This window comes from Cibotium barometz, chromosome 13, assembly GCF_041138505.1.
Source record: "Cibotium barometz isolate CiBa-2024 chromosome 13, ASM4113850v1, whole genome shotgun sequence".
NCBI lineage: Eukaryota > Viridiplantae > Streptophyta > Polypodiopsida > Cyatheales > Cibotiaceae > Cibotium > Cibotium barometz.
The window spans coordinates 7,899,293-7,920,368 of NC_141058.1; the positions used below are offsets into that span (position 1 = coordinate 7,899,293).

General features: G+C 43.5%; 1 protein-coding gene across 2 annotated transcripts in view; it reads right to left on the minus strand.

Annotated features, from left to right (window-relative positions):
• Positions 1 to 6,256: 6,256 nt before the first annotated feature.
• LOC147632328 (uncharacterized) overlaps positions 6,257 to 21,076 on the minus strand; it is a 152,521-nt gene continuing 137,701 nt past the window's right edge. For both annotated transcript variants that reach the window (XM_086807152.1, XM_086807153.1), the window contains exon 4: positions 6,257 to 7,033. In XM_086807152.1, the coding sequence (XP_086663278.1) occupies positions 6,773 to 7,033 (261 nt within the window). In that variant the 3' untranslated portion in view covers positions 6,257 to 6,772. The remainder of the gene's footprint in view (positions 7,034 to 21,076) is intronic.

Consider the following 21,076-nt stretch of genomic DNA (forward strand, 5'->3'; position numbering starts at 1 on the left):
AGTATATGTGCGCATATAGCATATGATGGTGTGCGTTTTCCACCAATTGGTGTATTTGGCATACAAAAACCTATTTTGCGAACATAGTTTTTATGCATTGAAACAATTCTTGTACATATGCTTAACTCCACATATAGGAGTTAAGAAAGCCATATTAGACATACAAAAACCCATTTTGCAAACATAATTTTTATGCATTGAAACAATTCTTGTACATATGCTTAACTCCACATCCTCCACATATAGGAATTAAGAAAGCCATATTATGAGTCGGTTGGTGAGTATTCTCGGACATTATACTACCCTATGAGGACCTTGGTAGTGAAAATAATGCAACATAAGCCTACTTATTAACCTATTGAAATATAACTCATTGGAAAAATAATCTCTCCCACAATCTGATCTCAGGTATTTTATTTGTATGCCTTTTTTCTTCTCAACTAAGACTTTAAATCTTTGAAAGTGAGCAAACACCTCACTTTTCTTCTTCATAAAATAAACCCACACTTTTCTAGTGTGATCATCAATGAATATAACATAATACCTGCAACCTGTAATTATTGCAATCTTGGTCGGTCTCCATACATTTGAATGTATAACATCTAATGACCTTGCACTGACATGCTTTTCATGTGGGAAGCATGTTTGCTGGCATGCTTCATAAACTTTATGCATACCATCAACCTTCAACTTTGGTAAACCTACAACAATATTTTGTATCTGCATAGACTTCAATCGTCACTATATATTTACATAACCAATGTGCTTGTGCTATATGTCAATATTTGCAACGATACATGTTCCATGCGCAAACATGGCTTCCTTTACCTCAGGCATGTTCACATCTAAAGTAAACATATTACCATTTCTCTTACTCTTTGCAACCAAGCGACACTGATTTTTGAAGTCTTCCACAAAACATTCTTGAGGATTAAACCTCACTTGTAGACCCTGCTCAACCATTTGTCCAAAAGAAACCAGGTTCTTTGTAATATTTAAAACATGAAGTACATCTACCAAATACATCAGTTTATCATCTTGCACATGGATGATGACACTTTACCAACATGCGCAATGGGATGCGTAGTATCGTCACCTGTTTCTACATAACTTGGTTTTTTTATTTTTGCATGTCACATGACTGGTCATGTGGTTACAGGTGCCAGAATCTACATATCATATATCTTTAGATCTTGACATATCTCCTATTGTGGAACTGAGCATATCTTGCATCACAAACAACTGCTCACTTTTGTCATCACCACCCTGTTTACTAGATGGTGTATAGTTATCTTTTTGTAACTTTTTACTTTTAATGTCATTCTGCTTTTTAAAGCAGTCTTTTGCCATGTACCTTGGTTTACTAAAATAATAACACTCTATACTATTTGCACTCTGATTTCTTTGCCAACCACCTCGACTCCTCTGGCTCCCTCTTTCTCTAGACTGATCTCTTTCACCTGTGTATGATTACCGTTACCGCTGCTACTACGAATCATTGGAGTGTTGTTATTCATAATTTTGGTTTCCATATCAGCCACCACCTTGGCCTCGACCACGAGCTCTACCTCTGCCTCTACCTGAATTAGAGTAGAAAGCCTCTCTGATGTGTTTTTGCTTTATGAAGAAGAGTCCTTACCTAAAGACTTTTCTTGTATGATCTCAACATTGAAACTAAGTCCCGAAAGTTAGGAACATTCTCTCTGACTATAATGGAGGTCTTGAATGGCTTGTATTCTTTACCAAGCCCAGTCAGACAGACACTCACTAAATCATATTTCATTGATATATTGATAGACCCAAGGGATTCAACAATACCTTTAATCTTTAAAGCATACTCATTGATAGACATGCTTTTCTTCTTCATAGTATGTATATCTTACTTTATCTACAGTTTCCTTGTCTTTGTGTTAGTTTGAAACATCTGTACTAAGTTTTGCCATGCAACTGCTGGAGTGTTGACACCTTGTATATGTCCTATCATTGTATCTGTGACACTGATTGAAAGCCAATACATGACTTTTCTTGCACCGCCCTGGTTCCAGTCCTTAAATAAATTTACATCCATTGGGGTGATATTCTTCCACATTGATACATTGATAGACCCAAGGGATTCAACAATGCCTTTAATCTTCATACTCATTGATAAACATGCTTTCCTTTTTCACAGTATGCATATCTTAATTTAGCTACAGTTTCTTTGCCTTTGCGTTAGTTTGAAACATCTGCACTTAGTTTTACCATGCAACTATTGGAGTGTTGACATCCTGTATATGTCCTATCACTGTATCTGTGACACTAATTGAAAGCCAATACATGACTTTTCTTGCACCTTGGTTCTAGTCCTTGAATAACTTTACATCCATTGGGGTGACATTCTCTGCAGAGAACTCTGGAGACTCCTCATTATCTCCTTCGACATAGTCCCAAACTCTTTTACCCCATCAAGAAATTAATCATTCTGAACTTCCAAGCATAGAAGTTATTTTTGCCTAGCTTCTCACCAACAATATGATTGATTCCATTACAACATATTTGCATGTAGCAACCAGAAACCTGCAAACAAAGAATTTATATATGTAACCTATAACACAATAGTATTTTCTATGACTGCCACATCGATACTTCAGTAGTACGACCTGTATGTAGCTAGATGTGACCAGAGTACATGTATATACACCCAAGATTAGCAATATATATGCAAACACTATCTGCACTTCCAAAATGCACTGCTGCACTACAATAACCAAATTTTGAGCAAAGATAATTCTCAACCAAAACTTCCTAGAACTGCCAAAAACACCTTGTAGTGACCAAACAGAGATCGAAACCCGCTCAAAACTAGATTCTGATCATAAAATCATAGTACAAAGTATTGCGCACCTTACAAGCACCTTTAAGCCACGAAGACGGCTCCTCAATCGTTAGAGATATGTAGCTCCCAGAGCTACCCATGGGATGTCCTGGCTAAACAAGAAACGAAAGAGAGAATAATGCGCTTACCCATGTACCGCTTCCTTGCTTGCTTTATTCTTGCCTCTTACTTGTCTCCTTAGGTCTTGTGCGAATCAAAGCTCTGATACCATAGAGAGAATGCAAGGGAGAGAAAGAGCTTGTATTTCTTGCAAGCACACACACGAGAAAGATGAATAACTAAATTTTCTTCTATCTTCTTCTCTTCTCTACAACTATATAACTAAAAAGATAAGATAACATATTATAAAAGAAAGTACTCTCTTTCCTACAATAACATACAACGGTCGGTCCATAGTGTGAACTTGACTATATTAGAGATGACGCTATAACTATGTCATAACTCTAGTACTCCAAAGTGACTGTCACACAAAGCCTGTCATTCATTAGCGCTATATCAACCATAATCTCACTAACCATGCCAGTGGCATAAGTACCAAAGCTATCACCTAAGCAGTTTATTAATATTCACAGTACTAATTGAGCTTGATATCTCAACACCCCTCCCACCTTTTGACTCTCTAGATGTGGATGCTATGCTTTGATTATGTTGCAATGATGGATTATAAATGGAATGGATTGCATAAAGCTTGCTTTTACCATAACATGTAAATTTATACTTAACTATGTAGCATCTAGCATGTATATCAAAGTGTATGACACAATACTTTGCAAATCATTGAGAATCCAATCTAGAAAGCTTGCTTTCATCATAACACATAAATTTATACTTAACTATGTAGCATCTAGCATGTATGTTAAAGTGTATGCCACAATATTTTACAAATCATTGAGAATCCAATCTAGAAATCACATTGTCAAATGTGAAAGTGGATATGTAATTAATAGAGGATTTGTGATGTAAAACATGTGAATTGTAAAAGTGAGTGCATGAATTATAATATGGAATGCATGAAATACAAAGCGGAATGGATGTGGAATGTGTGATAAAAACTTATAAATTAAAGATGATTGTGTTTAACGGAACAATAAAGATGTGGAAATTAGTATGACATGTGAAATGTGATAATGCAAACATGAAAAGCGATTGTGAACATGGTTGGCATGAAAGGGACACATGTGAATCTAATATTCTTCATCAACTCAAATGGTGTCACAACTACAACAAGAACCTCTCCTCACGATTAGGGAAGACACAAGAACCTTCTTATTATGTGAATGATAAGGGTAAGAGCTACCATCTACTCTTAAAAATGGAGTTTCTCTCACCAAAACGCATCCGGATCATGATGACCTCCAAGAAGACCCTCTCAACTCTTATTATAGGCCTTCTCAAAGCTGAGGAAAAGAACTCCAAGACTCTCTACTCAAATTTGGATTGAGGTTGTTGCCTCTCAAAAGGTGAAGATAATATCCAAGATACTTCCGTTTAGCAACACATGAAAGGTGAACTTACACAAGTAGCGTGTGATTTTAAAGTGAATATACTTAAAAATAAGATGTATGTATACGAAAAGTTGTGTACAAAATGATATCACGTGCAAGAAATGGATGGGAAGTGAAGTACACATGGTTTTAGTCATCGATCAAACTGTCGTGGAATAATATAGCAACCATGAAAAATATCTTCAACATACATGACAAGTGTAAATTGGATGCTCTGACAGGTGTGCCAAGTTCCTCTTAGTTATAACTAGCTCCTAATCTATCTAAAGTGTCCTAGAACTCTTGATATAGACATATCAGATAGAACAAAAGTAGATTAATATTTCAAAAATGCATAAACAAGAAAAACAAGAATGAAGCAAGAAATCCAAGACCACTCGCTCGCTAATAACTCTAAAATCCTCCATTTCCTCTTGGTTGTAAGCTTTGCATTTGAATCTTCACTCCAATGCCTCAATTTTGAACCAAATTCACCACATAGATGACTTTTTCCTTCTGCCAAGCAAGTTCAAGCTACTACAAAGTACAAAAATGGAACAACAGCTCCAAGCTAACGGCACAATCTTTGACAATAGCACCAAAGATGTCCACCTACTTGAATTCAGTAATCTTGCAAGAAGGAAAAAAGAAGAAATGCAAGGGTCGTTTGAAGGACGTATACTCTTAACTCCATGAGATCCAATTGACCACTAGAAATTCCTTCAACGTTGTCACTCCACGAAAGCCTCCACTTAATAGATGAGTGAAACAAGGGAACGAAGCTGTGTAAATTTCCACTCAACCTTTCTATCGTACCTACCTCTCTTCAACACGAACAAAAGAGGAAAACAAAACAATCACTCTCAAGCGACAAGCCACAAGACTCAAGAAAGAAAAAGAGAAGAACAATCACACTTTCAAGAGGCAAGCCACAAACAAGACTCCAGAAAGAAACAAAAGCATGCAAGAGCACAAAGAAAATCTTAACACTCAATTTTGCATTAATGGAATTGTGTGTTCTCATTACACAAAAAACGTTTCATGTACAAAACTTCATAGTTTACAATTGCATTGATGGAATTGTGGGTGTTCTCATTACTCAAAGAGCTGGTGCTTAACTTCACAAACTATCAATTACATCCCCGTCATGTCTTAAAACAAGAGGATTATTGACTAAACAACGCCATTTTTTACTTTTTCTGTCTTTTAAGAGATTGGTACCCGGGACCACTTCAGCCTATGCACGAACGAAATAGTACAGAGCAATATCCACCATAATGTTACTCATCTCATTGTAAACAACAAGACCTGATTACTTACAAAGTAATAATAAAGAGGAAACCTAAATGAGAGCCACTTTAAAGTACGAGCCCTTGAAAACTGGGGTGGGGTAGAAAGGGGCTTGTAGCATGGCCAGCTCTTCTACAAGAAGGTAGTGAAAGGAGTAGGGCTGAGTTTACCCGCAGAAACGAGAGCTCCAGCAGGTTCGCATGGCTGTAATGGGAAAGCCTATCATAAAAAGTCAATGTAACGCAGAACTAGTAAGATCTGCAGGGTCAATGCACCCAATTATACAAGGTATGCAATATGCAACAGGATAAGGTATAAAACCAGCGATCTATTGAGACTAGCCAGGCTTGAGTCAAAACGCACATGCCATTACTAAATTCACCAAAAGAGAGAGAGAGAGAGAGAGAGAGAGAGAGGTCTGAATCTCAGACTCTCAACAACCATCTTTTTAGGGCCAGCATTCATCTCACAAGGGATTTGAAAACGAGTAAAGGATAGTGAAGTGGGAACCCAAACCTCCAAGTTGGCACCAAAAGTTATAAGAAATGGGTTAAAGACAACATTTGGGAGCAATATTACGGCAGTTGACGGCGCTCTAATACCAGGCCATTATGGAAATGGGACATCTCACTGCAGCAAGCATGCCACTTTCATTAGATTCATAGTTGCCAGAATTTTAAAAAACTGGATGCTTAGTAGACATCCATAGACATGTTCTCCTCAAAAAGATCCACCAACTACAAAACAGTCGGGATAAAGGCCAGGCACGTAAACGAGTCACCTTCACAAAACAGGTAAATTGAATATGTTTGCGCGCCTGTGTGTGCAGCACGTGCAAGTGTATGTGTGTGCAGCACGTGCAAGTGTATGTGTGTACGCGTGAGAAAAACCTGTTCACTACTCTCCCTAGCACTTTCCACAAGCTGACCTGCTCTCATGTCCCTAATGCATAGAAAGACCACAAGCTGCATTGTGAGCATTCACTTGAAGATGGAAGTAGGGTGCTAATGATCAATCACAAATAAAGAAGAGCTCACGTAAGGCCCTCTTCAAGGAAGCCTACATGTGCAGATGATATTGAATTTTGAGGGTGGTAAAACTGCTTCAGGCAGCAAATTTAAGTTCATGGAGTTCTTGGGAGGTCCTCTTTCAGACAGCCAGAAAAAATTCTTCCAAGATTTTCATACATTGTTTCTTTCAAATAATTTTTTTCCACTTTGAGCCTTCCCCTCATTCCCATGTTTTCTCTGAAAGTTGCATTCCTCAACATCATGCTGATGTGTTGTGCAAGAACAGGAATGCCATCAAGTCCGATTGGATGAAGCATTCCATTTGCATTGTTCTCAACTATTTCAGATGTCCCTCCAGCATTTGTTCCCAAGATCTGCCCACAGGAATGAATCCCCAAAAGAAAAAACATTAGTATCCACCAAACCAAGTTTGCATACTTTCTCAAGAGAATCAAAGAGATAGACTGTTTGCATTGGTATTCTGCAACAATCTCATATTTAAGAATTCCCAATGGTGCCTACAAACAAAAAAACAAAATTGAGACTTCAAAGTAATCTAATGGGACCACGGTAAAATCTTTGAACATAATCTTGCCAGATAGATTCCCTACACAAAAACCCTTCATAAGAATCAAGGGCTCTCCACAATTATGTTGAGTCAATTCAGTTAAGAAAGATAGGCAGTGTTCTTTACCCCTCTCCCTCACATAGGAGAAGTTCTGAAAATTATGTGGTATGCCGCACATGCAGGCTAGCCCAACACATCACATAAGTGCTGGACACCAGCGCTATGAGAGAAGAGGGTAATGCATTAGTTATGATGGATTGAAGTAGAGGATTCTCATGACACTACTGCGGCCATAAGCATAATCACAGGTATTAGAGTTAATCACCATCTAAGCACATGATAATGTAGACCATCAAAATGAGGATAACACATTCAAGTTTCCATTCATAGAGAGCATCTTATAAAGGCTAGAGATACATAGTCGTTTACATCATTGATGAGGTTATCAAGCTCCCTCAGATTCCTCCATGATTCTAGGGGTAAAGGTCAACATGGTAGCGCTTGAGAATCTCACCCATCCAAGTAGATGAAGGTGCCTAGAATCCGAGTAAGAGTAGGTTTTACAGTGCTTTTCAACCTTGGCCCATCTTACATATAAGAGCCAGGGACATGGTGTGCATATTTCCAACAAGTGCTGGCACTGGCCATGGGCAGCAGCAGAATGGATGGGCAGATCTGCGGTGGACCAGGCAGATGCAGGTCACGCACAGCATGGGCACACAGGTCGGACATGTGACGAGTGGTTATGGGCAGAGAGCCAACATAGATGGGCAGCAGACAAGGTAGATGCCTACATGTATGAAAGAAGAACCTATGCCTAATGTATGAAAGAAGAACCTTACTTATAAGGTTAAATCATGGGTTTATTGCAGGCTGACCAGACCACAACCAAGGCAATTCAGTCTATTATGAAGAGGTTGCCTCCCTTTCCACACAAATCACCAATCAATCGACTACCTTCTATACAGGAAAAGTGTGAATCTAGGAGCACTTACATAACCCCTACCCCTTGCGGGGCATTTCGTTTAACACTGTTAAGGATGAAAGTACAATGGTTCAATGTTTACTCTATGCCTCACTATGCTCTCAGAACTTTACCAAACAGGAAACCACACCAAACTGTCTGATTTCCTTCATCACTTTTCGTCTGAATCCAAAAATCGCTTGTTTGGCCTTGTCTGCGACCAATTTCCACAGCCGTGCATTCCTTGATTTGAATCCATCCACACTCTTCCAGTGCCCACAAGCATGAGCAAGCACACGTGCCACACAGCCATGTTCACGCACCATGTGGCTGCTTTGTCATCAGCTCAGTACAAAGAAAGGGGTGGGGGAGCATCCTTGCCATTGGGCTCAACACCGGTGCCTATGTGGATGGTTGTTCAGTTTTCGATTGTCTATGTGATCCAAACTACAGTTCAATCATATAACTGAATCACTTCCGCGAGTCTTACATGACACCGATTCGCAATGAAGACGGTTAATCAATGCTTTGAAGTACTTTCTCACTCAAAGTAAGTTGTCTGAAAGCATTCTGAGAAGCATACGAGGTGAGAACAACTGAGTTGTTGAAGAAGCATATGAGCTTGGAATCTTTTTGTATATGTTTCAATTTCACATTTACCAGACTCCAGGCAAGAAGAATGTAAATGCAAATGCACTCTCTAGGAGGCCACACGAACATCATAGCTGCATGACAAACAGAAAGTGTCTATGCAACGAAACTAGGAAACAAAAGTGGGTAGGAATGGCAAGTCTTTAAGGTTGCATGATATACATGAAATATAAAACTCTAAAATTAAAAAGAAACAAGGGAAAAAGTTGAGAGAAACAGAAGAGTATTGTGGGGTGGATCATTGTTTGGAAGAGATGACCAGGACATTTGGGAAAAATCAAAACTCAAAAGGAAATATTTACTTGAGAAACAGAAAACAGAAACTCAAGACAAATGGGGTTTCCACATTTTTGGCTAGGAAATTGCCATTTTGTGTTACTATGAGGCACATCCCGTATGAGTTGCATATTACGAGGATTTGTCACAGACGAGAGATTCTCATCATCTTGACGAGCCTCTATGGGCAGCCATACGGAAAACCAGTCCTATTCAATGAGATGGGGCTATCTGAAGAACAAGTTGTTTGTTGTTGCTACCCTTCCAAGGAAGGTTACTTATGGGAAGCATAGGGACATTTTGGTGACGATAAGGGGTGATGTTGCCAACGGGCTTGTAGCCCAGTGGCACGTGTTTGTACCTCTTGACCGGGAAGTCGGGGGTTTAAACCTGGCTAGGTCAGGCCTCGGCAGAAGCACCTATGCGCAAGGAAAAAAACACCCATGTGCAGGGGGATGGTCTTTTTGTAGGAATAAATCGAGCCATCTTAGTGAGTGGGTAATGATTGCCCATATGGTATTTCCCCCCCCTCAAAGTTTGTGGTAATCCAACTACAAAAACCATAGAAATACTCGGACAATATCCCAGATTCTACAAAAGAATCCCTCTCAGATACAAGCCCTTAAGAGAGTCAAATAGGTCAAATTGAATCCAAAAGAAAGCTGATTCACATGGCCAATTCTACTCAAAGCATCTACCATTTTATTGGTAGATCCTTTCCGATAACCGATCCCGAAATCAAACTCTTGCATAAGCTCAAATCAATGAGCCTTTCGAGAATTGTACAAGCATTTCAGTCATGAGGCATCTACATGGACAACAAAAGTAGATCCATACAAATAATGTCTCCACTTTTTCAGCGCACGAAAGCTTTGTCATGAGTTGGCCACTTAATGCATGGATCAATCAGCTTTTTACTTTCAAAAGCAATTGGCCTACTATCCTGAAATAACACTGCTCCAACAGCATAATCACCGCATCCCTTTCATCCACAAAGGGTTCACTCTCTTTAGCAAATAGGACTTCTTTTCTGAGAACATCTAACACAATTCTCAGATGCTAAGCATGTTCCTCAAGGATCCTACTATTGTCACTAGTTGTGCATTCTCTACGCTTCCAGACCTATGGATAGGCTCCATAGTGTGGACATGGGCCTTATGTTTACGCCAAGGTTCATGTGGATTGGCACCTCATGGTAGGGGACTGTAATATGCAACGGAAGTCTTTGTATTGGATGATCCTGTCACACAAATGCTCACACCGTCTTCTGTATCCTGAGTTTCGTGAGTTTAGCAATCCACTTTAATACTTCAAACTTTAAAGAGATATGAGAACTGTACACCAGATTGGGTCCCAAATTACCCACTGAAGGGCCCCCTATCCCGATAACGAGATAGTATTTGCTGTATTACTTTAGAGAGAATGACTGTGGACTGTAGATAAGCCAAATGCAAGATCTCGGAGGATTGAAAGCCTGGCTGAATTGTACACGGCTGTAGAAACACCTCAATGAACTGATCTCAAGCCTATGCACTCTTCCCAAGGACATGAGGAAGGGCTGCACACCTAAGGCTGAGAAAGGACTGCGGTGGACTGTTCTAAGCTATGTAACTATGCTGTAAATGCTTACGAATGATATGTTACCTTCACTAGATGACTGTTGCATGTATGGATGATGCACAGAAGGCAGAATACTGTTGTAGAATTGATGCTGGACTGAAAACGTAGGTAGGACTGCTGTAGAACTGTAAACGCAGGGCTGGACTGAACTAAACACCTGCTGGCTATGTTATATGCAGAAAACGCAGAGATGCTTGCTGAATTGGGGCCTGAGAAGGTGCTGAATGCAAGCGCCTATGATCTGCAGGTACTGCTGAACTGCTGTACAGACTACTGGATTGCTGCGTTGAATTGCTATGGCTGATGGAAGCAAAAACGCAAGATCTCCAGGCTGGAGAAGCAAACGCAAAAGCTCCAAGAAGGTTAGATTAGTCTAGGGCTGAAGGCGTGGATGCTCCTAAGGCTGAGGATGAAGGGCGCCTGGCTTCTGAAGATTGAATGAAGAACCAAGCCCTATGCAAGCCTATTTATACTAGATAGGGGTTGGTCAAGTTGGCTGGTCATAATTTAATAAACTTTATGTTTATAAATGACAATAAATGCTTAAATAAATACCATAAAATATGGGAAAAATACCAGATAAATCCTAGTAAATTCCCCAAGGCTTCTGGGATGTTCTAAATGATGCACAGGCATATGAATGCATATTATGTAGGATGCAGAGTGCTTTCTGATGCAAACTCTAAGGCTTCTACTGACTCTACATGCATGAATGATTCTCTCCAAGTGGGTTAAGGGACTTGACTGACTGACTGACCCGCTAAGGCTGAGGAATGACCTACGTAGCTCCTGCCTGACTTATCCTAGACTGAGGATGTACAATGGGGTCACGGCGTACGACAAATATCATCCTACTGGGTTCTAATAATGTACAACTGTTGCACTGCTGATGATGAGCCAGTTTGTCACCAGGCACTGAGTGCAGAGTGCATGTGACAGGGATTGATGTCTACACCACCAAGGGCCAGTAGGCTGGATATGAGAGGCTAGGGATTTTGGTCCACGCCCATATCCACATTATGGTATTCCGGTTGGCCCAGGGATGTAATGTCTACGCCCGGAATGACTACTTGCTACAAGCTAAATGAAAGGGAGATTGTCCAATACGTTCTTATGCATGGCATATTTGCATGCCTGAAACTGTTTTTGCATGAAATGTTTTACTGCATGCAAGATCTGTGTCTCTAGTTTACATGGAAGGGACACCCTCTCGTTAACCGTGCATGAATCTGTATTCTGACCTCTCTTGTGGGCTATAGAAAGGTTTAAGCTTATTTGTGTTTTAGTTCACTTTGTTGCTTTGCAAGTCCACATTTCATTGAAGTATGGCCGAACAACTTATAGTGAGTTTGAGCAACCACACTTCATTAAAGACTGGGTAGATAGGTTAATGAGCACCCTCTCCACTTATGAGAGAGGTGTGGCTCTTGTTGAGGTGGCCCAATGGCTACCTATTACTTGTATGGAAAGACTTATCATCTCCCTCTCTTCTTGGGAAATAGGTGCCTTTTTCATGAGGAGGTAAAGGAAGACAATTTTCAGCACAGTCAGTCCATTCACATACTTTTTGGCATGGTTTCTTGCTTCTCCAGCTCTTGGATCAGCCAGCAAATGAGTGCTACACTGTTGTCCAGCCCTTGGGAGTCCTTTTCAGTTGATGTCTCTTGGATTTGTACTTGCTGAAAATGCTTTGGAGCTTTCTATCGCAGACAATTTGATCAAAAGCTGATTTCTTTTTTTTTTTTCGATAAAAGATCCTTTCATTAGTTATATAAAGATGCCCATAGGGCTACAAAAGATCCTCTCCTGCTCGCAAGAAAAACAGAGCAGTGGACAAAGCAAGGCAGCCCGGGAGACTCTCCCTAGGTGCTGAAAAGTACAAGCATCAGTACAAAGAACTGAGGGGCTAAATCATACAATAGGCGGAGGGAAAAGCCAAACAGGTGGCCTGTAATGCCAATGGGGGGACCCTGCGTGTAGGGTATAGAAGGGGCCGCTGCGCCAGGTGGTGTGGAAGGCCTGGCGCCGCAAGATCGCCTCATCCGAGTCACCCCGGATGCGGTCATACTGTCCTGGCAGAGGGTGTGGATCAACTCCTGCCAAATCCCCCGTACAGTCTCTCCTGGTGGCTCCAATCTCCCCTCAAAGGCCCTGAAACATCGGGCCCTCCAGGTGAACCAGATGGTGAGGCTGCTGAGGAGCTCCCATCGTAGATCCCTCTCCTGTGTCCAACTGGCGGACGAGAAATCCGGTGAAGGAACAAGGCGAGGCTGGCCCCTAATGAATCTGATGGCCTGGCTGTCCTGCTCCGTCTCATAGCCCATAGCAGGCCCTGACGAAGTCGACCAAGCAGCGGCACCCCACGTATACAAACCCTCTGGAGAGAGAGGGGCCAGAATACGCAGCATCCGCAGCCAAATCTGCTGCGCCTAAGGGCAATCCCAAAGGCAATGTCTCTGTGTCTCCATAGGGTGGCCGCATCGGACGCAGGCCGCCGGAAGACCGCTATAGACAAGCCAAGTGCCAACTGCTGATCCCCTGTGGGCGACCAGCCACTGAAAAGTCGAGATCCTGCGGGCCTGTCGACTAGCCCAGAGCCGGGCCCAAAAATCCTCCAGGAACTCCTGTGAGAGTCCCTGTAGTCGCCAATGCCCCGCTGCAGCTGGAGAGACCATCCTCCTCGCCGTCAAAATATGCCGCCCCAGCCGAACAGTATACTGAAAAAAGGTGATCTCTGTGGCCTCAAGGGCTGCATAAGGATCATGCCACTCGTACTCACCAAGGTCCCACTGTAGCCGGGCCAAGGGGCGCGTTGCATATGCCCATATGCGCCAATCCAGGAGCGCATCTGCAGGGTCTGGGTCAATATGCCACTTCCGAGAAGCAGCGACCACTACCCGTATCCTACTCTGCAACCAAAGGCGACTCCACCTCCACTCTCTGAAGTCTACCCTCATCCTGAATCTCATAGTAGAGGCAACTGCCATCCTCAGTGCAAGCTCTGACAGCAATCAGGATCTCCAACTGTGTAAAGGCTCCCATCCACCGTGGGGCCACTAGCTCGAGAGGCGTAAACCACTCCTCTGTGAGTGCCTCTTGAATGTCGTCCCTCAGCTAGGACCTTGGCCACGCTTTGGGCAGTCTCGAACTTGATTTGGTAGTGACCACGGCCCAGTAGCTGAACGTCCAGGATCTTGCCCACATCTGCAAGAAGGCGGGCCTGGAGAAGATCCCGGATCTCCCCTCTGCTGGGGCGAGTGCCGACTATACGGCAGATGGTGGAATGTGCCTGGAGGCGTTCCACCTCTACGGTGAGGCTCGCTTCCTCTTCTGGCGACAGAGAAAGCCTGATGGGGGTATCCTCGGGGGCGGGCGAGGGGGCTGCGGGAGAGTCCCTCTGAGGTGGGGCGGGAGGAGCCTCCATCAGAGTCTGAAGCTAAGTCGAAGGCGGAGCGAAGCGGAGAGTCCTGCAAGAGCCAAGCTGCACACAAGGGCGGAGGGGGAGGGCGGAAGGCAAAAAACCGAAAAAAGGGAAAAGCCCAAGGGACGGCAAAATCAGAAAAAAAGGGTGGGGGAGGTAAGGCGGCGAGCAGGGGGAGGCTGGAGCGAAGCTTCAGCGAGCGCGTTTTTTCGCCCAAAAGCTGATTTCTTCTCTCAAAATTCAGCGGTAAGAGCTTCTTCAAGTTCTCTTTACCTACCCTATACCCACGTGCGTGACCATTAAAGTCGTCTATGCCTCGGCTTGGCACACACATGCTTGTGTATGGATGGCAGTGGAGCATAGTTGCTTGTGGCAAGACACTTGAGATTTGGGAGTGAGGTCCTTCGTGACAAAAGCTGTGGAGTCTACCTTGAATCAAACAAAACATGTTTTCATTGCGTGGTTGTCATTGGAAATCTGGAATGTGATGCCATGAAGCTTGTATCTTTAGGAATACTTGACAATACAATCCAAGGTTGCATCCAAACACCGTTTGGATATGATCCAACGTTTGGAACGATTGAAACGTTCACTAACGTTTGGAAAAGTCAGTGAACGTGGGATTTTGATTAATATAGGTTAAAAAATGAACGCACGTCAACATCAAGTTTTTTTTTCTTCTGTTTCTTATGTGCGTGTGGCTCTCTCTTCGGCGGCGGGCGCTCGTGGGCTGGTCGTGTTGCGCTTCGCTGCTTCTCTTGTCGTGCTGCGCTCATCGCAAGTCAGTCTCTCACTCTCTCTCTCTCTCCCCCGCATAGGCCGTCAGGCTCAAGAGTCCACAACTCCACTCTCTCTCTTTATCCCTCCTGCACACGCTCAACTCTCTCTCTCTCTCTCTCTCTCTCTTCTTACACAGACATTGTATCAGATCCACCAATTGTTGTAACCTTTTTGGTCTCATAGGTCATTTTGGCCTTCTGAAGACGTTAATATATCATTTCATCTCTCTCTCTCTCTCTCTCTCTCTCTCTCTCTCTCTCTCTCTCTCTCATTAGCAGAGATGCAGCCACTGCATGGCGCAGGATGAGAGAGCCTCGCCCTTGTACCCCGATTGAGGATCCACACACATGGCACACATATGCAAAGAGCCTCTACCATATCCCTCAGCAGTTGCCCACACCACAGCCACAGGAATCCCGCCCTACCACCTCTACTTTCGTTACCGCCTCGATGGTAGAGAGAGCTATCCGCCGGTTACAGCATGGGAGATCGGTTGACCACACAGGTATACAGAGTGAGCATCTTATTTATGCAGCTGACACACTGGGACCCTTTGTTGCTCACCTCTTTAATAGGGCACTAGTGGAGGGCCTACCAGCTGAGTGGACTATGCACACCATCGTGCCTCTCCACAAAGCGGGAGACATGCTAGACCCCAGCAACTACAGGACTATCATGATTGGTCATACAGTGGCCAAACTTTATGGCGTAGTGCTCGAGGCAAAGTTGAGCTCATATGCAGAGAAGGAGGGACTGCGAGCACCAGGGCAGGCTGGATTCCGACGAGCTATCTCCACTATTGACCATATATTCACTCTAAGATGTCTGATTGACCAGGCTAGGGCACGGGAGAAGAGATTATACTGCTGCTTTGTGGATTTCCGCAAAGCATTTGACATGGTGCTAGGAGAGAAACTCTTCCAGCGCCTATTGGGGATCCCATCAGAGATGGTTTGGGGCATCTATGCTTTATATGAGCAAGTCTTCGAGCGCATACGATGCCCCGGGGGGCTATCTGATGTTATTGCTAGCACCATAGGTGTGAAGCAAGGATGCCCACTCTCTCCTACACTATTTGGGCTATACATCGATGAGGTGGCTGACTTCATTGGTCACGGTGGTGGGGACGGGGTAGACATCTCAGGTACCACAGTCCACATTATGCTATATGCAGATGATATTATTCTGGTCTCTGAGTCGCGGATGGGACTACAGCACCATCTCCATGCACTCGATGACTTCTGCACACAGAGGGGGCTTATAGTGAACCTTGGGAAAACCAAGGCCATGATTTCCCACACCTCAGGGCCTATTCGATGACAGGCCATCTTCACACTAGCAAGAGGACAGGTAGAGGTGGTAGACTCATATGTGTACCTAGGGATTACACTTACGACTCCGCCAGGAAGATTTACTACGGCACAGGCACCCAGGGATAGACTCACACAGGGTATGCAGCTCTGGCCATGCTAGAGAGACAGTGTCACCAGGCACACTTCCACGAACCCCGCACGAAGGGGTGGTTGTTTGACACACTAGTCACCCTTGCTTTGATGTATGCTGCAGTAGTATGGGCACCTGGGCTCGCCACCCCCACATGGTCTCAGATAGAGATGCCTGCTCTCACGGATGATCCGCAGCAAACCCTCCGTCCCACATGACATTGTCCAGATGGAGTTTGCTGCACCTCCTATGCTAGTAGATGCCCTCTTCCAGACGATCTGCTTCATACAGAGGATCAGAGATATGCCATCAGATCGACTCTCACATAGAGCTTTTGAGGTGTCCACGCAGCTCGCAGAGAGTGGAGATAGGAGATCATGGTATTCACAAATGATACAGTGGCTCACTTAGCATGGTCTTGACATAGATCACCTGCCACCTTTCCAGTAGGATATACATGCACCACACATCCAGCTCTCTCACAGTGAGAGGAACACAGTCCTTCGACAGGATTTATGGCAACGATGCACTCAAGAGACTTGGATTACACCCAATCAGCCTCTACCGCCGAAGATGCTATACTACAGAGATCAGTTTATGCGTATCTCAGCGGATGGATTCATACAGAGACTTGGATACATAGATGTGTACATGCCTCACAGTGCCCGAGTGGCGATTGGCCACCTCACAGTGTCATCACACTAGCTTGAGATTGAGGCAGGTGGGGCAGCACGGATGCCCAGAGCAAAGAGGATATGCAGACTATGCCAAGAGGTGGTTAAATCCTTCTTTTTCTCATTTCAATGAGTGCAATCCAATTATTGTGGGAATTTCTCTTTTACCATAAATTAAATCTACTTAAAATTCTTCTTAAAAATTACATAAAAATATCCATTAATTCCATTAAGCTAAAAATTCTACTTTTCTCATTTAAACATTTGAATTCCAATATGGTAGGAATTCCTCTTTCATCATTTAATCTTATCTATACAAAAAGATAAATTTAACTAAATTTTCTCTTAAAATTTAAACAAAAATGTTCATTAATTCCTTTATACTAGGAATTACACTTTCCTCATTTAAATATTTGGATTCCAATATTTAGATAAAATCTTCATTAATTCCTTTACACTAGGAATCACACTTTCCTCATTTAAATATTTGGATTCCAATATAGTGGGAATTCCTCTTTCATCATTTAAAATTTATCTATGCAAAAAGATAAATTTAACTAAAACCCTTCTTTAATTTTTAAATAAAATATGCATTATTTTAGCATCATAATTTTTCTCTTACTTCATTGGAGTACATGGATTTCCATTGTCATGGGGATTACCCTTTTAACATAAAGATGGATTACTAGAAATTCCTCTTTTTCTTATTTAACTATTTATGTATAAACATAAAAATCAAATTTTCCATGATTATAATGAGAATTCTCTGCAGCAGCCACACGCTTCACCATGGGTTCAGCAGCCAGAGCTAGATTGACACGAGGATATGCAGCATTGGCTATTGTAGAGAGACAGTGCCACCAGGCGCATTTTCAGGAGCCCCGGACGAAGGGGTGGCTATTTGACACATTAGTCACACCGGCATTTATGTATGGAGCAGCGGTATGGGCGCCAGGCCTTGCTACCCATTGGTGGACACAAATAGAGAGACCACAGGCCCTCGTGATGGCACGCATGATACGCAGCAAACCGTCAGTACCTCATGACATTATCCGAGCAGAGTTTGCTGCGCCTCCTATGATGGTAGAGGCCATATTTCAGACTATATGCCTGCTAGACAGATTCAGAGAGATGCCACAGGACCGATTGTCATACAGAGCTTTTGAGGCATCTAGACAGCTGGCTAAGGCAGGAGACAGAGGATCATGGTATGCACAGGTCACACATTGGTTCTCATAGCATGACCTAGACATGGATCATCTACTACCATTCCAGTATGACAAGGATGCACCACATATCCGTCTCTCTCATAGTGAGAGGAACAGAGTATTGAGACAGGATCTATGGCAGCTCTATACACGAGAGACATGGATATCGCCTACACAGCCTCTTCCACCGAAGATGCTATACTACAGAGATCACTTCATGAGTATCACTGATGATGGATTTATAGAGAGGCCTAGATACATGGAGGGCTTTTTACCACACGGCTCCCGAGTGGCTATCGGTCAGCTCAGAGTTTCATCACACCGATTGGAGATTGAGACTGGCAGAGCAGCACGGATCCCCCGAGAGGAGAGGGTATGCAGATTGTGCAGAGAGGAGGTGGAGAGTGAGGAGCATTATGTATGCAGATGCAGAGCATATACAGATTGAGACTGGCAGAGCAGCACGGATCCCCCGAGAGTGAGGGTATGCAGATTGTGCAGAGAGGAGGTGGAGAGTGAGGAGCATTATGTATGCAGATGCAGAGCATATACAGCCATCAGAGAGAGATATCCCATTTTATTCAGAGAGCCACATTCCCTACGCCATATCTTTGAGGCAGCAGACCAGCGCATACTGGGGAGATACATTCTAGACATACAGCGCCACAGAGAGACATTATTACAGGCTCAGACAACTCCAGAGGGGGGGCGACAGACACAGATTACTACATTTTTTCAGAGATCCATCCCCCTCCCAGCCCCTACACGGCAGGGAATTACTCTCCAGAGAGCAGAGACACTTAGAGCCCGCAGGAGACAGAGGATACCTAGCTTTCGGACACCACGCCTATACCAGAGAGAGATGACAGAGATCAGAGCTCAGTTTCACAGAGAGGGTGTGGAGCGACTGGCTCGCTTCAGAGCACACCCAGGCATGTTCTTCAGGGAGCTGTGGACACCCCCTTCACTGATGTATACCATTTTATACCCCCAATATGCTACAGGATGGAGCTAGCTAGGTTGCATATCATGATTGTATACTCCATGCATATAGCTTTGCATTCTCCTAGTAGTAGAGCTCCATCCCCTGCACACCCAGATTCAGCTTTTTTGTTCAGTACTTTTTCATTTTGTTGGGATGAAAGAGGATACCCCATACAGGTACTCCGATTTGTCTCATAGGCCGAGTTCGGTCTTTTGGAAGACGTTAATAAAATCTTTCTTTCTTTCTTTCTTTCTTTCTCCCTTTCTCATTGCTCAAGGCTCAAGAGTCAAGCCATCTACAACCATGGCATCTGCCGGGGCTTCCTGTAGAAGGACAATGGGATGGACATGGTGGGAGGAGGTTAACTACACCCCATCCGCTCATGGAGGCGGTTCTCGGCCATGGGCATGCAAGCTTTGCAAGCGCTGGAGTACCTACAGCCACATTGCCTCTAGGAAGAGGAACCGACTCGGGGTAGAGCGTGCCAATGACCTTGTCTTCGTTAGCGCGAACTTGCGAATGCTTTGCAAGAGCGTGACCAAGAAGGCAGATCCCTTCACCGAGTGGGAGATGAGTCAACAAGAAAAGCAACAAGAGGATGAGGTGCAGGAGTAGCATGCCAGTGAGGATGAGACTGAGGATGAGCTTGATGCTTCTTTGGCACAAGCTACCCATGACCATGAGGCGAGCACTTCACGTGGATGATCATTCATGGATCATGATTCATGGGCCTTACTACTTAGCTCTAGCCTCTAGCCTCTAGACTTTAGCACTTTTTGTCATTGACTCATTTGAGTCCGTCCATGTATTCTGCCTCCTTAAGGCTTAGTCCTGACTCTTGAGTCATGACTCTATTTGTATCTACTTAATTATTAATACAATCAACCGTGAATGCCTTCACTCTTTTATTGGTGTATTTTGTTAATATGACTCAAAAGCTTACCATTTTAGTGTAAATTTGTGCTCATTTTGATGTACTTCCAAAGTAGAATAAGTGTAGAGTAGAAAAACTTAAAAAAAAGTATTTTTTTATTGCCGTTCCCTCCCCCGCTCCCATTCCCGTTCCCTACTTATGGCCGTCTCCCGTCCCGTCCTCGTCCCCCGTCCCTTGTGACTATGCTTGGGGTGATAGAGCCATGTCGAGAGCAGAGGGAGACTAGGGCCTCATGAGGGAACAACTTTGAGGCCGATATAGAACTTCTAGATGGGAACCAAAGCCGTCGATCTGTTTCTCATGAAACTGTGGCCATGACATCAGCAGAGTACTGAGATTTTCAGCAGTTTAGACAGTTTCTCCAAGATGAAGAATTCCTTGCTTGGAGAGCCAAGAAGGAACATGACCAAAGAAGGGCTCGAATGTTTGAAGACTTCATCAAGGATCGAGCCACCGAAGCCGAAGTAGTAGAAGTTGCCAAATTTATCTTCGGGCCAAAGGAGTCACTATTGTAGAAGGATCTAGAGTTACCCAGTCTATTTCTTGTGGAGAAGAGAGGGAGGCTCTGCCCAGGCCTGGTTTCTCAAGCACACCAATGCCACCCCATGCACGCAGGACTATAGCATGTCTTCGGACAAGATCACGCAAGCTTGAGATTGAAAGAGGAGCATGTTTTGTGACATGAAGGCCATGGAGACAGAAGAACATATGGTCATGGGTTGTCCTCGATATACACATATTCGAGGTGGTTTCAACAAACTCCTTGAAGGCTACACATAGTTGCCACAAGTATTGCTTACAGCCACACCCATTGTTTTGGGGGCATTCATCACTCGACTCTTCAAACATAGAGAGGAGCTTGAGTCACATTATGCCACACACTAGCTTGCTAG